This window comes from Grus americana, chromosome 1 (genome assembly GCF_028858705.1).
Source record: "Grus americana isolate bGruAme1 chromosome 1, bGruAme1.mat, whole genome shotgun sequence".
Classification (NCBI taxonomy): Eukaryota; Metazoa; Chordata; class Aves; order Gruiformes; family Gruidae; genus Grus; species Grus americana.
The window spans coordinates 177,882,725-177,894,829 of record NC_072852.1 but is presented as its reverse complement, the minus strand read 5'-3'; the positions used below and the strand labels follow the sequence as shown (position 1 = coordinate 177,894,829).

Below are 12,105 nucleotides of genomic sequence, written 5' to 3'. Positions count from 1 at the left end.
TTTGGCTGTAAGATCAGCTTGATCCTCCCCTCCCCATCCCCCCCATCCCCCCCCCCACCCCCTTCTCCTAGCTACTGCAGGGCTGGCACCGGGCCAGCGAAAGCGACGTGGTACCTTAGTGCCATCTACAGGCGTCACCCACACGCTCGTTTCGTGGCAAAAGACAAGCACCCATAAAATAAATTAGACAGCGCCGCATTTAAATCTTTATTAGCAAGGAATTATTAGACCTAAGAAAAACTAATGCTGGATTTGGTTGAAATATGAGTTCCTCAGCCTCCTAATCCCTCTTCATATGGCGTATTTCACAGTTTAAAATGAGTTATGACAGATCACTTATGCATTACCAAGATGAGGAAATATTTACAATGGGCTGACTTTTTTTTCTTTTCTGCATAATTCAGCTGTATTCAGAGAATGCATTCCTTTCAAAAGTATGCTTTGGCCATTTTTTAAAAATATGCGACAAACTGTCTATGCGGTACCAACTTTACTCTATTACAACAAAATCCTTTTGAACTCAAAACAGAGGAAGACTTCCGTATGGCTTAGTTATATCCTACCAACAAACCACGTGCTTCACAGATGAAGTAGCTCGGAAATTCGGCTGTCTTTGTTAGGGAAAAAAATTAACCCCTTTAGTAACACTTAACTTAGCAAGGTTCCAAATCAGCTTGAACTATAAAAGAAACCCAAGCCAACTCACTTTGAAATTTGAAACTGAATGTACATATCCCTTCAATCTTGAAACAGTCACATTTTCTGACTGAAATTTGGCATATAAGGAAACAGTTTTTCTTCTTCAGTAACTTTTACACTTGGACAGTCAAATACTGGGGAGAAAAAAAAAAGTGGGTTTTTTTCAATTTTGTTTATGCACATGTATGCGCACATGCACGGATGCATAACAGTCTTTAACAATCAGTATTCTTCAAAACCCAAAGTATCAGAGGCATTTCACAAACGCATGGTTAAGCCCCATGTAAATGACAAAGGGCTCAAGTTTTTCTGGTTTTGTTTTTTTTTGTTGTGGTTTTTTTTTTGTTCCCCCCATAATATAACTAAATTAAATTAGACTGAAACAAATAAAACCCACAACATAGTGGCACTTTTAATACTGGTTGATCGGGCACTTGTATGCAGTACTTATAGACCAGTAAAAGTGCTCGTTTACCTGTCTGGTGTGTAAGGGGCCCTTTGTCTTGAAGCCTCCTTGGGAACTGCACTCTGAGGCACTGAAGTGATCTGAACTAGTGGAAGAGCGTTTGGAAAGGGTGTCACAACCACCAACAAAGGTGTTGTCCAACGGGAGTTCCTGAATCACATGGTGCTTTTTCACTGAAACTGGAGTGTCAGGTTTGAGATGAAAAGCAGACTGTGGAGAGGCAGATTTGTAATGCTTGGCAAGATCAGGACTGTTAGGCTTAAAGGTTGTTGGTGGTGCTGTGCCCCAATCAAATCTTCCTATACTTTGCTCCTCCAGCTCTGCTGGAAGGCTTATTGTCCCGTTGATAGGTTCATGAACTGCATCATCAGGTTTGGACTCCTCAATGGTCACAAAGTTCAAAAGAGAGCTCTTCGGAGATTTCCTTTTCTTCCTTTTCTTTTTCTTGTTTTGCTTGTTCTCCTGATTGGGAGACATCCACTCAGCACCTTGCTTGCTCCTCTGGGCGGCTTTGAATCTGGATGCATGTCGACAGCGAACGAGAACTGTGACAAATATCACAACTATGACAACCATGGCACCTGCCACAATGGCGATCATGATCGTGAGATAGTCCTCATTTTGGTAGGGTTGGCTACTGTCCCCTATGTTCCGGTCCAAAGGTGTTTCCATAGTCCTGCGTATCAAGTCATAAATATAAGACGCGTTTCCAGCAGTATCATTTACATACAAAAATACAAGCACGAGAGTATGCAGGGATTTGGGGTAACCCAAATCGCTTATGTTGACAACTAAGCGATGCAGCCCCACATCATTAGGAGTTGGTTTTTCTTCCAGAGTGATATTACCTGTCACTGGATCAATCCGAAACAAACCCTTGTTATTTCCGCTTACAATTGTGTACTTAAGCTCGGCATTCATTCCAGTGTCTATATCCACAGCAAACACTTCGGCTACCACCGATCCTGGAATTGCTGAGAGTGGCACTAGCTTAAAAGAAGTATTAGAAGGCGGGTAGATGACAACGGGGCTGTTATCGTTAACATCCATGACATTTATGGTTACTTTCGCTGTAGAAGAGCGAGGAGGTTGCCCTCCATCTACTGCCTTAACATCAAAGGTGTAGGAGCTCTGCTGTTCTCGATCAAAAGAAACATTGGACTTTATAACTCCTGAGTACGGATCCAGCACAAAGTTTTCGTTGTCATTCAGGATGGAAAGGGTCACCGCTTTATTTTCCCCGGCATCTGCATCGGTCACTGTGATCACCCCCACCGTGCTATACTTTGGTAAGTTCTCCGATACGAAAAACTGGAAGTGATTATGAGTAAATTTGGGACTGTTGTCATTTTCATCCAACACAGTAACAATTACAGCTGCTTGACTCTGCAAAGGAGGGGTGCCATTGTCTCGGGCTGTAACAGTGAAAATGAAACGTTCCTGCTCTTCTCTGTCAAAAACTCTGGATGCTGTCAAAACTCCTGTCTTTCGATCCAGATCGAAAAAGGAGGCATTAGGGCCAAGCTGATAAACAATGTCTGCATTTTTCCCACTGTCTTCATCTGTGGCACTAATAGTTGTTAAGTATAGACCACGCCGGTTGTTTTCAGAAACTGACAGCTCAATTACAGGCTGGCTGAAAATCGGAGGGTTGTCATTTTCATCCTCCAGTTTAACTCTTACCAGGGCAGTCTGGTTCAAGCTGGGCTTGCCAGAATCAGAAGCAACAATTTTAAAGCTGAATTCTTTGGTGCCCTCATAGTCCAACAAGGAAGAGGTCTCTAACAAATACTGGTTGTCATAAACCGCCTTCAAGTGGAAGGGGACCTCTCTCTCAATGAAACAGATCACTTTGCCGTTCACATCAGTGTCCTTATCTGAAACCGTAATTAGGGCAATCTTTGTATTGATGGGATCTTTCTCAGATAAGTACACTGTGCCATTGATGGGACTTATTATGTACCTGAGGTCTATGTTAGGAGGGTTATCATTTACGTCAGTGACATTGATGGTAACAGTTGCCCGAGCCGGTGTAGAGCTACCATCGCTAGCCAGCACTGTCACTTTGTGAATAGCAGTCTCTTCTCGATCTAAGGACCTCTGAACCGTAATCAGCCCTGTGGTGTTGTTTAAAGCAAAAAATCTTTTGGTTGCAGGGGCGACTTGGGCACCAAAAATATATCTGATTTCTGCATTGCTTCCTATATCTGCATCTGTAGCATGAAGCTGAATTACGGAAGTGCCTACAGGGGCGTTCTCTGGTATATGAACCTCTACTTGACTCTCTTTAAACACTGGCCTGTTATCATTGACATCACTTACTGTGACTTGCAGGATGGCTGTGCTGGATTTCTGGGGGGTACCTCCATCCTCCACTTTGATTTTCATCACGTAGGTGTCCTTTTGCTCTCTGTCCAAGTTCTGCTGCACAATCAGCTGAGGCCATTTCTCTCCTTCTGGAGTTTCTACAATATCCAGTCCAAAGACACTCTGGCCGTTTAACAACTCGTAGTGCTGCACACCGTTGAAACCTGTGTCAGGATCTGTTGCTGATGGGATTGGAAAGCGACTGTTGATCAGAGTGTTTTCTGGGATGGAGATATTGATGACAGGGGATGGAAACATAGGTGCATTGTCATTAGTATCCTTTACAATGATTTTTATTTTGATCAGCCTAAAAAAGTCATTGGGGAGAATCACCACTTCAAGTTCAAAGAAACATTCATTTTCTTCTGCATAGGAAGCTCCAGCACAGAGTTTTTCTCTGTCTATTCTGTTAGATGTCGTAAAGATTTCCCCAGTGGTACTGGACACTTTGACCAGAGGGGCATCCCCTGCTTTAGACACCAGTCTGTAGACAAGGCTGGCACTGGTCCCCGTGGCAGCATTGATGTGAGAAATGTTCAGGTCCTTTGGTATGTTCCCTATGGGTACGTTTTCAGGCAGCTCCTCTCTAATAGTGTAAATAAGTTCTTGAGCTATAGCAGAATCCAGCCTTAAACAGGCAATCAAAGCGGCCAACAGGTAAAAATCCCTCAGGTCCATGATAATGTTTTTATTCTCTTTTCCCAGATTTTAGGACTTAAAGGTTTCCAGGGAGGAATGATGCGCGATTTGCAAGAGGAGGCATGCATGGACTGCAGGATGCATTACATCTCATTTCTTATTTGGAGACAGCACTGTCAACACAACCACACAGAACAGCATTATTGTTTTTTTAGGCATGACAAATCCACAATCTCCAACTACTACTTGTTTTTGCAATGCACGCTTGCAGCAGTACATTTTCCTACTGCTCCCTTTTACAAGCAGTCCTTCTGGACAAATGCACCAATATCCCATTGGCTGCATTTGCACAGAGCAAGAATGGAAATAACTACTTGCAGGATTAAGGGTAGCTACAGTTTCGACACGTACTTTCTGAATAATTTCTTGGTACACCGTGTAATCCGTAACGTGCATTCCCCCTGTACCCTCCTCCACCCAGTCATTTGGTGCAAGTAAAAAATCTTCCCGCACTACTTCTGGATTCTAACTGCTATGTCAGCTGCCAAATGTAATTTGTTGTTTGCTTCCATACATATTTTTTAGCTCTTGCAAACCAGATTTTTCTCTGCTCCTTGTGCCTTGCATCCCCCTCTATAGCTATCGTACTGGGAAATAACCACCCGGACATGCTGCTGCTGCAGCAGTCGTCACTGGCTACTTCACATCCCTATTAACTGATGAGACAATAACAGGACTTACAGTTTCTCACACTCTCAGCTCAATGTTTCCTCTCCAGATGTTGGATACTTCTCCTTCTGTTTAATAACCTTTAACTTTATTTGTTTGTTTTTAAACACAATATAAATCAGGAGGCTGGAGATGCCAAATGCAACTTAGGAGCAGCCAGCATGTTTACAGATTGGGGGGGGGGATATATTTTCTGATGACGAGAGGAGGAGAAAAGGTGCAGCCTTTCCCCATTGACACTGATCTCCCTTCAGGATGTTATTAGCAGCTGCCACACATAAATACTGCAGACTAATAATGCAGGTGGAAAAAAAAAAAAAAAGCGACAGACAGACTTCTGTTTGCATGCTCTGCTAACCGCGAATTATCCGGGTGCAAGGCTGCCAGCACCTACAGTTTGGCAGAACCGGGCAGCCCCTGAGCACTAATCTTATCTGCATTAAGCTGCACGGTAGCTGATGCCCGTGATTACTTCCAGCAGAGTGATGCAGGTAGGGATGCAGAGACAGCGAGTAGGTGAGCCTTTGCCACCAACATCAACTGAATCCGAAACACTGATTCTCTCCCTAGATAAAGACACTGCGTGTTGGCTTTTTTCTTTTCTTTAAATGAAATGCATCACGGTGTATGGGTAACTTTGCACTTACGTTGGTTGTCTACCTTTGACGATCTGCTGCAGCTAAGCAATGATCTGTTCCAGCAGATACAGCACAATGCATCTGGTAAAACACCAGTTTTGGAGAAATCAGCAGCAGCCAAACGCTTCCTCCTTGAGATATGTGTTGCTTCGGGGTGGCAAATTAGCAACTCCAGGGAACAAATTCACAGTTCTGTCGTTAGTCATCCTCTCCACGTTTCATTTCTATTAAGCGGCGATCCTTCGGGTGTTTAACGTGCACGAAACAACCCAAACAAACAGCAAGCAAAAATCCGGTGCACTTCTTTAGACCGGGGGTATTTTCCACTCTGCACTGCACACAATTTCCATCCCTCTCTCAGCAGAGCAGAGACAGCTACATGAAGTCTGCAACTTCTTACTGGAAATGACAAGAGTTGGTCTGGCGGTGCTTCTCTCCCCCTCTTTATCTCTGGGGTGATAGTTGCCCACAAAAAAATAATTAAAAAAAAAAAATCCTAATAGGTTATTGCTTTAGTGACGGGAGGAAGCGACGGCGCTCTCCCTCCTCCCTCCCAGCCTCTCTCCCTCACACACGCTCTCTCCTTCTCTCTCTCTCTCTGAACTGAAATTCTTGATATAACTCTCAATAAGCCCAGAGGGAGGGTGTGAGCGGCGCTAAGCCACCCCTCCCGCCGCACCGCATTGGCCCGCGCCGGCGGGGGCGGTGGATGGCGGAGCGCGGCCCTGGCATTGGCCGCCGGGCACGTCGCTCCCCGGGCCGGCCGGGCGGCGGGGGCGGCCGGGAGGCGCAGCGGCTCCGCGCCGCGCGGAAGGGTTAGGGGGGATGCGCGGAGCCGCGCCGCGGCGAGTGGGGGGGGGGGGGCGGCGGGGAACGGCACAGAGACGCGGGCTGGGAGACGGGCGCGGAGCGGGGGTTGCGGGGAGCGGGCGCTCCGCGGGAGGGTGCGCAGCGCCCCGGGGTGAGGGGAGGGGGAGAGCGCAGCGGAGGTCGGGGCGGCCCCGGTGGGTGCGGAGGGGGCAGAAAGGATCAGCGCGCTTGCGAGTAGCCCCGGGGTAATCCTGGAAAATAGAAGGATTTGATGTGGGTTTGGGTTGGTGGTGGCGTTTGGTTTGGGTTGGTTGGCTGGTGGGGGGTTTTTTGTGTGTGGGGGTGCCCCGGAGCGCGCTCGGTCTCCTTTGCGCGGGGGAGCGGGAAGCTCCGCCGCCCGCGGTGCGGTTGCGCGTCCGGCGAGGAGCGCTGGTGGCCGCGCAACCTCCGCGGCCTGCCGCGGGGCCGGCGCCGCGCAGCGCCGGAGGAAACACCCTGCCCCGGCCCTCCTCCGCGCGGTTCGACCTTATATTTAATACATGTCTTTTCATCTATAATTCACGCTGCTCTGACTCCAGCCCCGTCTCGGCTCCCATTTACGCCTGCACACCTTTCTCCTTCCCCTTCCCGAAGGGTCAGCCGAGATACCCGCTGAAGGAAGGAGAGAACTGCTCTGCTGGTTTGGGTTTAGTCTGCTTAAACATTGAACTGGAAAACATGCCTCTCTGTGGCTTGATAAATAATAAAAGTGATCACTTCGCCTTCCCCGTAAATGACACAGGTAAATTATCCAGCTACCCACAAAGAAGCGTCACATGCCTGGAAGACAGTGTAATAAAATGCCAATGTATTACGATATGAGTGACCTCAAAAGTGTGACAGGAAGATGATTATAGTGCATTATATATAGTGCATTATATGTAGTGCCTTTTTCAACATTTTCTGAAGCATGAATGAACCTTCATTTGACTGTGCTTTTATTGCTAGCTTTTCTCAGCTTGAACTTGCAAGCCGTATGACACAGTACCTATCCAATTTAGTATGCCCGGGTATGTGGCCGTGCTGGCTGCTGTTTCTGGTTAAACCTTTCAAATACATATGCATACAAAAAACAAAGATAACATCAGCATTTGACTTCTTCTGTACGCGGTACTATATCTAGATAATTTAAACATTTTCAGTTGATAGCCTTGGCCAGTTAAAGATCCGAGTACCTACCTTGAAGATTTTACATTTTCAGATGCAGGCTCTTACCTTTAGACTCCTGTATGCGTGTGCACATACGACACGCCGTTAACTAATGGTGGAAGCTGCTTGTATCTGTCAGAGGTCAGTAATTTGCATGGCTTGGTTTTGCCTGGTACATACTGATAAATGTACGTATCCTTGCTAGTCGTGCGGATGCAGACACTGTGTATGTGAACATTGCACATCCTGTAATCCCATGATGTGTAAAGATTAAACGCTCTTAGTTTTGCTGTGCTTTGTATTTGTGTCCAAAAGACTCCCGTTACAGATACACACAGAAAAAAAATTGATCCTGGTTTTGATGACATCAAGTAATGGTAGCAAACGGAACTGAATCTAATAATAGTTTAAGAAAAATGTTCATTATGTAATTCAGGAAGGATGGCTAGAGCCCCAGCACTGAAAGTCAAGCAAGTGACATGAAGGAGCAACCTTGCTGCCAAACCACTTAGAGAAAGAATTCTGTGAATGAATTAAGCATGCAATTCTTTCGTCTTTTAAAATACAAAGCAGAACAGCCATTAATAAAGAAGATAATTAGAACTACTAGCATTCTGTGTAATGCAGTCTGCTTCTGAAATACGGCGTGTTTATGTATGCGTTAATAATGCACACATTTTTCCTGACACTAGTCATATCACAGCAGTATGGCATCACAGACGTTTTATAGCCTCATTCAAGTAACATCAGACATATAACATTCTTATTCTAATCACACCATAGTCATTTCAATGTCACATTGTAGTCACATCACATAGCCTGGTAATAATTATTTAACTTTATTGCTAAGCTGAATAGTTTTCTGTTTGCTCAGGGATGACTTTAACTTGTAGTCAGAACTGATTAGCACACGCTCATAAATGAGCTCATGTACACAGGGTTAACCTCATGAAAAGTTAGGAAGAGAAAAAAAAAAGTCAAATTTCAATGAACTAGTGGCTGTTGGAATTAAACCCAACGTGGTCACAATCACAATAATAGAATATTTTTGCTGTTTTCTGAAGTTATTTTAGAAAGCTGAAGATGTTTACATGCAGTTCTATGATGTTAATGTTTATGCACTTGCTTTAAAATGCTGTAGTTCTTTAACTAAGCGTACATTATTAACCTCATGGAAGAGGCAGGTCTTCAAGACCGTAGTGTTTGCCCAACAGATTGTAAAATTGAGGCCCAGAGTACCAAAGGGGCTACAACTGTCACAACGGCTTCTAATAATGGGAGAAAAAGAACAGAAAGGGCTGAGTTCCTGAGCAGGAGCTGGAATCGCCCAGCGCAGCATTACGCCGCCTCTGAAACGTGAGGAACTGCTCTGAAACATTTCCCATGTTCACTTCCGTAGCCATGTTTTATCCTCCAGTAAATGTTTATTCGCTCGCTCTTGTATTTGAGAAAACTACAGTTTTTGATGTTATGCTCTCCTCAAATGCAGCTATGTACTATTATATATACTGCTCCTTAATAGTCTTTCTTTACTGTGATGCATTAGGCTTTTGTCTGCATATAAGAACACTGGACTCCTAATCACATCATAACCTATTAAAATGACTCCTGTATTATAGCATATTAACTATTCATCCACATCATTGCTTGTTATCTTTGCCTCCATATTATTATGTATCAAATTCTTTTCCATATCATATTTGACTCAAATTCTAGCATGCTAGGAACTGACTCCAATTATTCTGCACTAGCTATAGTCAAATTGCACTAAATGGAATTGCTTACATTGTATCATACTGGCTACAGGCTCACACAATACATTATACATGAAACTGATTCACATTATGCTTAGCTAACTAAAGACTTTAATCTTGAAGTGTTGAGCATAAAATGCTATCATTCTTCACTGAACTGGCTCTGGTCACTTGATCATTTTGTACCTGGGATTGCCTCTTACAGGCTGTTATTATTAAAGCAAAATGGCTTTTCCTCTCCTGCAGTTCTCCCACTTTCTATGGAGAGCTGATTCATATGCTAATGAGCAAGCGCCTTTACTTCATGCCACCGCACTGCAACGCTGGAAGCGGACCTATGGTGCACCTATGGCACGTCCCCTTCAGTCCAGCATAGTGAAAAAATGCGCTATAAACATTTGCTTGTGTGTTCAAATAGCAGGTTATGTGCTAGCTATTTAGCAATCTGTAATATTATCCCTGGAGGCCTTGTTTCTTAATTGTTGCTTAAATCATTAGCAAATACCGCCTCGGTCCCATCTCCAGCAGGAATTATTCAAGGCCAGGTTGCCGGTTCTGCCGAGATCTTTTCCCAGGCATTTGCTCTGCCCAGACTAGCACTGGCATTGCTCTGTCCTTGACTCGGGCTTCTGCCCAGTGTGGTCTCAGCGTAACCTCAGGAAATCCAGTTCTTACAAGAAGTACCGGTGCCAAAAAGTGATGCTTATCTTCCTAACCCCCAAAAACTTCAAGGAATCTATGAAGACAAGAGGAGAATGCTACCAAGGTAGGAGCAGCATCTGGAGAGGACTGTTTTCTGCGTGTCCTTACAAACGTGCTGCTTTTGTCCAGACTTTATATACCTGATAGTTTGGATTTCAGCAGCTTCCTTCAGTTTTCTTCTCTTCTTGGGTGTAGGGATTGAACCTGGAGTCTTTATTTGCATAAGTAGTTCAAATGAAGTCAATAAAAATATTTTGTGCAATGTAAACCATACATAACTACAGCATTTCAAAAAGCCAGGCAATTGAATTATAAACTATATTTATTCAATATACTCATTTTTACAATTTCAAAATGTATTTCATTGTTTTTCAGACAGGTTCTGAGAGCTTTAGGAAAGGAAAAACACTTAAGTAAACAATTCAGCACTATATATTAATCTGTACTCTTAAATAAACAGCAATAGCTAAGTCAGTTAACAATGAATAATTTAAGTCAATCGAGCTGCTGAGATGGGGCAATAGTTGCAGAATCGGGCCCTTTTAATGTGTCTTTCCTCAGGAAAATAAACTCAGTCCCTGGATAATCAAATCACAAAAGGGGCAGGTGACGACCTTTATTCCATTTGAATGGCAGAACTAAATTTAACAGAATATGCCATTTTTTTTTGACTGACAAAGATTGCAAATGTCACTTCATGGCTCTGAAGGGTCTACAAATGCACAAGCTGAAAACTGGCATTTTGCAGTGCCAGTGTTTAATCCTTGTCACTGTACAATCCAGCAAGGTGCCGAACTCCCATTAATTATTGCTGTTTATTTAAAGGTACAGATTAACATACAGACTTGAATTGTTTGCTTGAAAGTGTTGGGTTTTTTCTCCCTCACAGGGCTTTAGTAACTATTTAGTAAAACAATAAAAATCAATTTGGATATAGCAAAAGAGAATAATAAACAAGTGCCGTTTAAAATGCAATTATTGGACCACTTAAAAGAGATGTAATTGCATGTGGCACAAAAAGAGAAAAAAAATGTTTTATTCTTTGCTACCCTCATGTTATTTATTACGATGGAAGTAGCTGATGAATCAGAATACAGAAGCAAATTCCAACCAGCGTGCTTTTGTGTAAGGTGAAAATATTCTAAGACCTGCAAATAACCTGATGTCTTATTGATGCTTTATTGTTTAAAAATGGGAGAAGGAAAAAGGCAGGAAAAGAAAGGGAGTCTAAAGGTTTTCAGACAAAACAATATCTGAAGAAAGCTTTACTAAAGCATTTTCATTTCCATCAAAACGGTAATGTAAATCTGATTGATGGAGTTATGCTGATGCAGTGTTGACTGGATCAGAATGAGACCCAAAGCGTGGAATGAGACCTCCTTCAGGCATTTACTTTGTTTTTCTGCTTTCAACTTCTGACCTGCTCCTTGCTTGCACAGAAAATAGAAAATGCTCCATTTAAATCAATATATATACTCACACTAACTTGCATTAGTGAGATGGACATCTTTACATCCAGATTTGAACCTAAATATCTTCTGTTTTTCAGTCCTACTCTGATGTCAATCATGCCTCACCATTTACAAAAGGTTACTGAGGTAGTGAAGCTTGATTAAACTCTATGTCCTCTGGGGAAAAAAATACTCGTTTGACATAGACATAGCTTCATTCTTTAAATTACAGATAGGCAGGCAGACAGATGACTAATTTCTGTTTAAAAGCATTGTGCTGTTATGATCGCTTCTTATTTCTAACACTTTTGCTTTTCTTAACGTTCAGGTTAAACCAAGGGATCTAAGGTTTTGAGGTTTTATCTTTTGGGGTGGTGTGTTCTGCAATACAATTGTAGCAATATTGCAACAGCTACGGTCTGTCATTGAGCAGATTATGCCCGTCTATTTACCGTGCACATGCACTGAAGGGAAGAGCACAGATTCCTGAACCGCATCCCCTTTCCGTGCCCCAGTGGCATGGCTGTGATTCTCAAAGAACCTTTGTTCTTCAGTGCTCCAGAGCTGAAAAAGAGAAGGTGTGTGGCTTCCCTCTATAGGCAGCAGTACCCCGACTCTGTACATACCACTGTGTTCTGGGGAGGTGCTTTGATGTAATTTCG

General features: G+C 43.5%; 1 protein-coding gene and 1 long non-coding RNA gene across 5 annotated transcripts in view; one reads left to right on the top strand and one right to left on the bottom strand.

Moving 5' to 3' along the window:
• The window catches only part of PCDH9 (protocadherin 9), a 694,049-nt gene extending 687,911 nt beyond the window's left edge, over nucleotides 1-6,138 (bottom strand). For 3 of the 4 annotated variants that reach the window (XM_054836470.1, XM_054836478.1, XM_054836484.1), the window contains exons 1-2: nucleotides 5,548-6,110; nucleotides 1,175-4,344 (exon numbers count right to left, since the gene is read on the bottom strand). In XM_054836470.1, coding sequence (XP_054692445.1) covers nucleotides 1,175-4,210 — 3,036 coding nt within the window. In that variant the 5' untranslated portion in view covers nucleotides 4,211-4,344; nucleotides 5,548-6,110. Of the gene's footprint in view, nucleotides 1-1,174; nucleotides 4,345-5,547 lie in introns of all 4 variants that reach the window. The other variant, XM_054836464.1, reaches the window with a different exon arrangement.
• A 2,626-nt stretch (nucleotides 6,139-8,764) lies between these two features.
• Nucleotides 8,765-12,105, top strand: part of LOC129210591 (uncharacterized) — a 77,688-nt gene continuing 74,347 nt past the window's right edge. The window contains exon 1 of the long non-coding RNA XR_008578586.1: nucleotides 8,765-8,892. This is a non-coding gene — a long non-coding RNA (uncharacterized LOC129210591). The remainder of the gene's footprint in view (nucleotides 8,893-12,105) is intronic.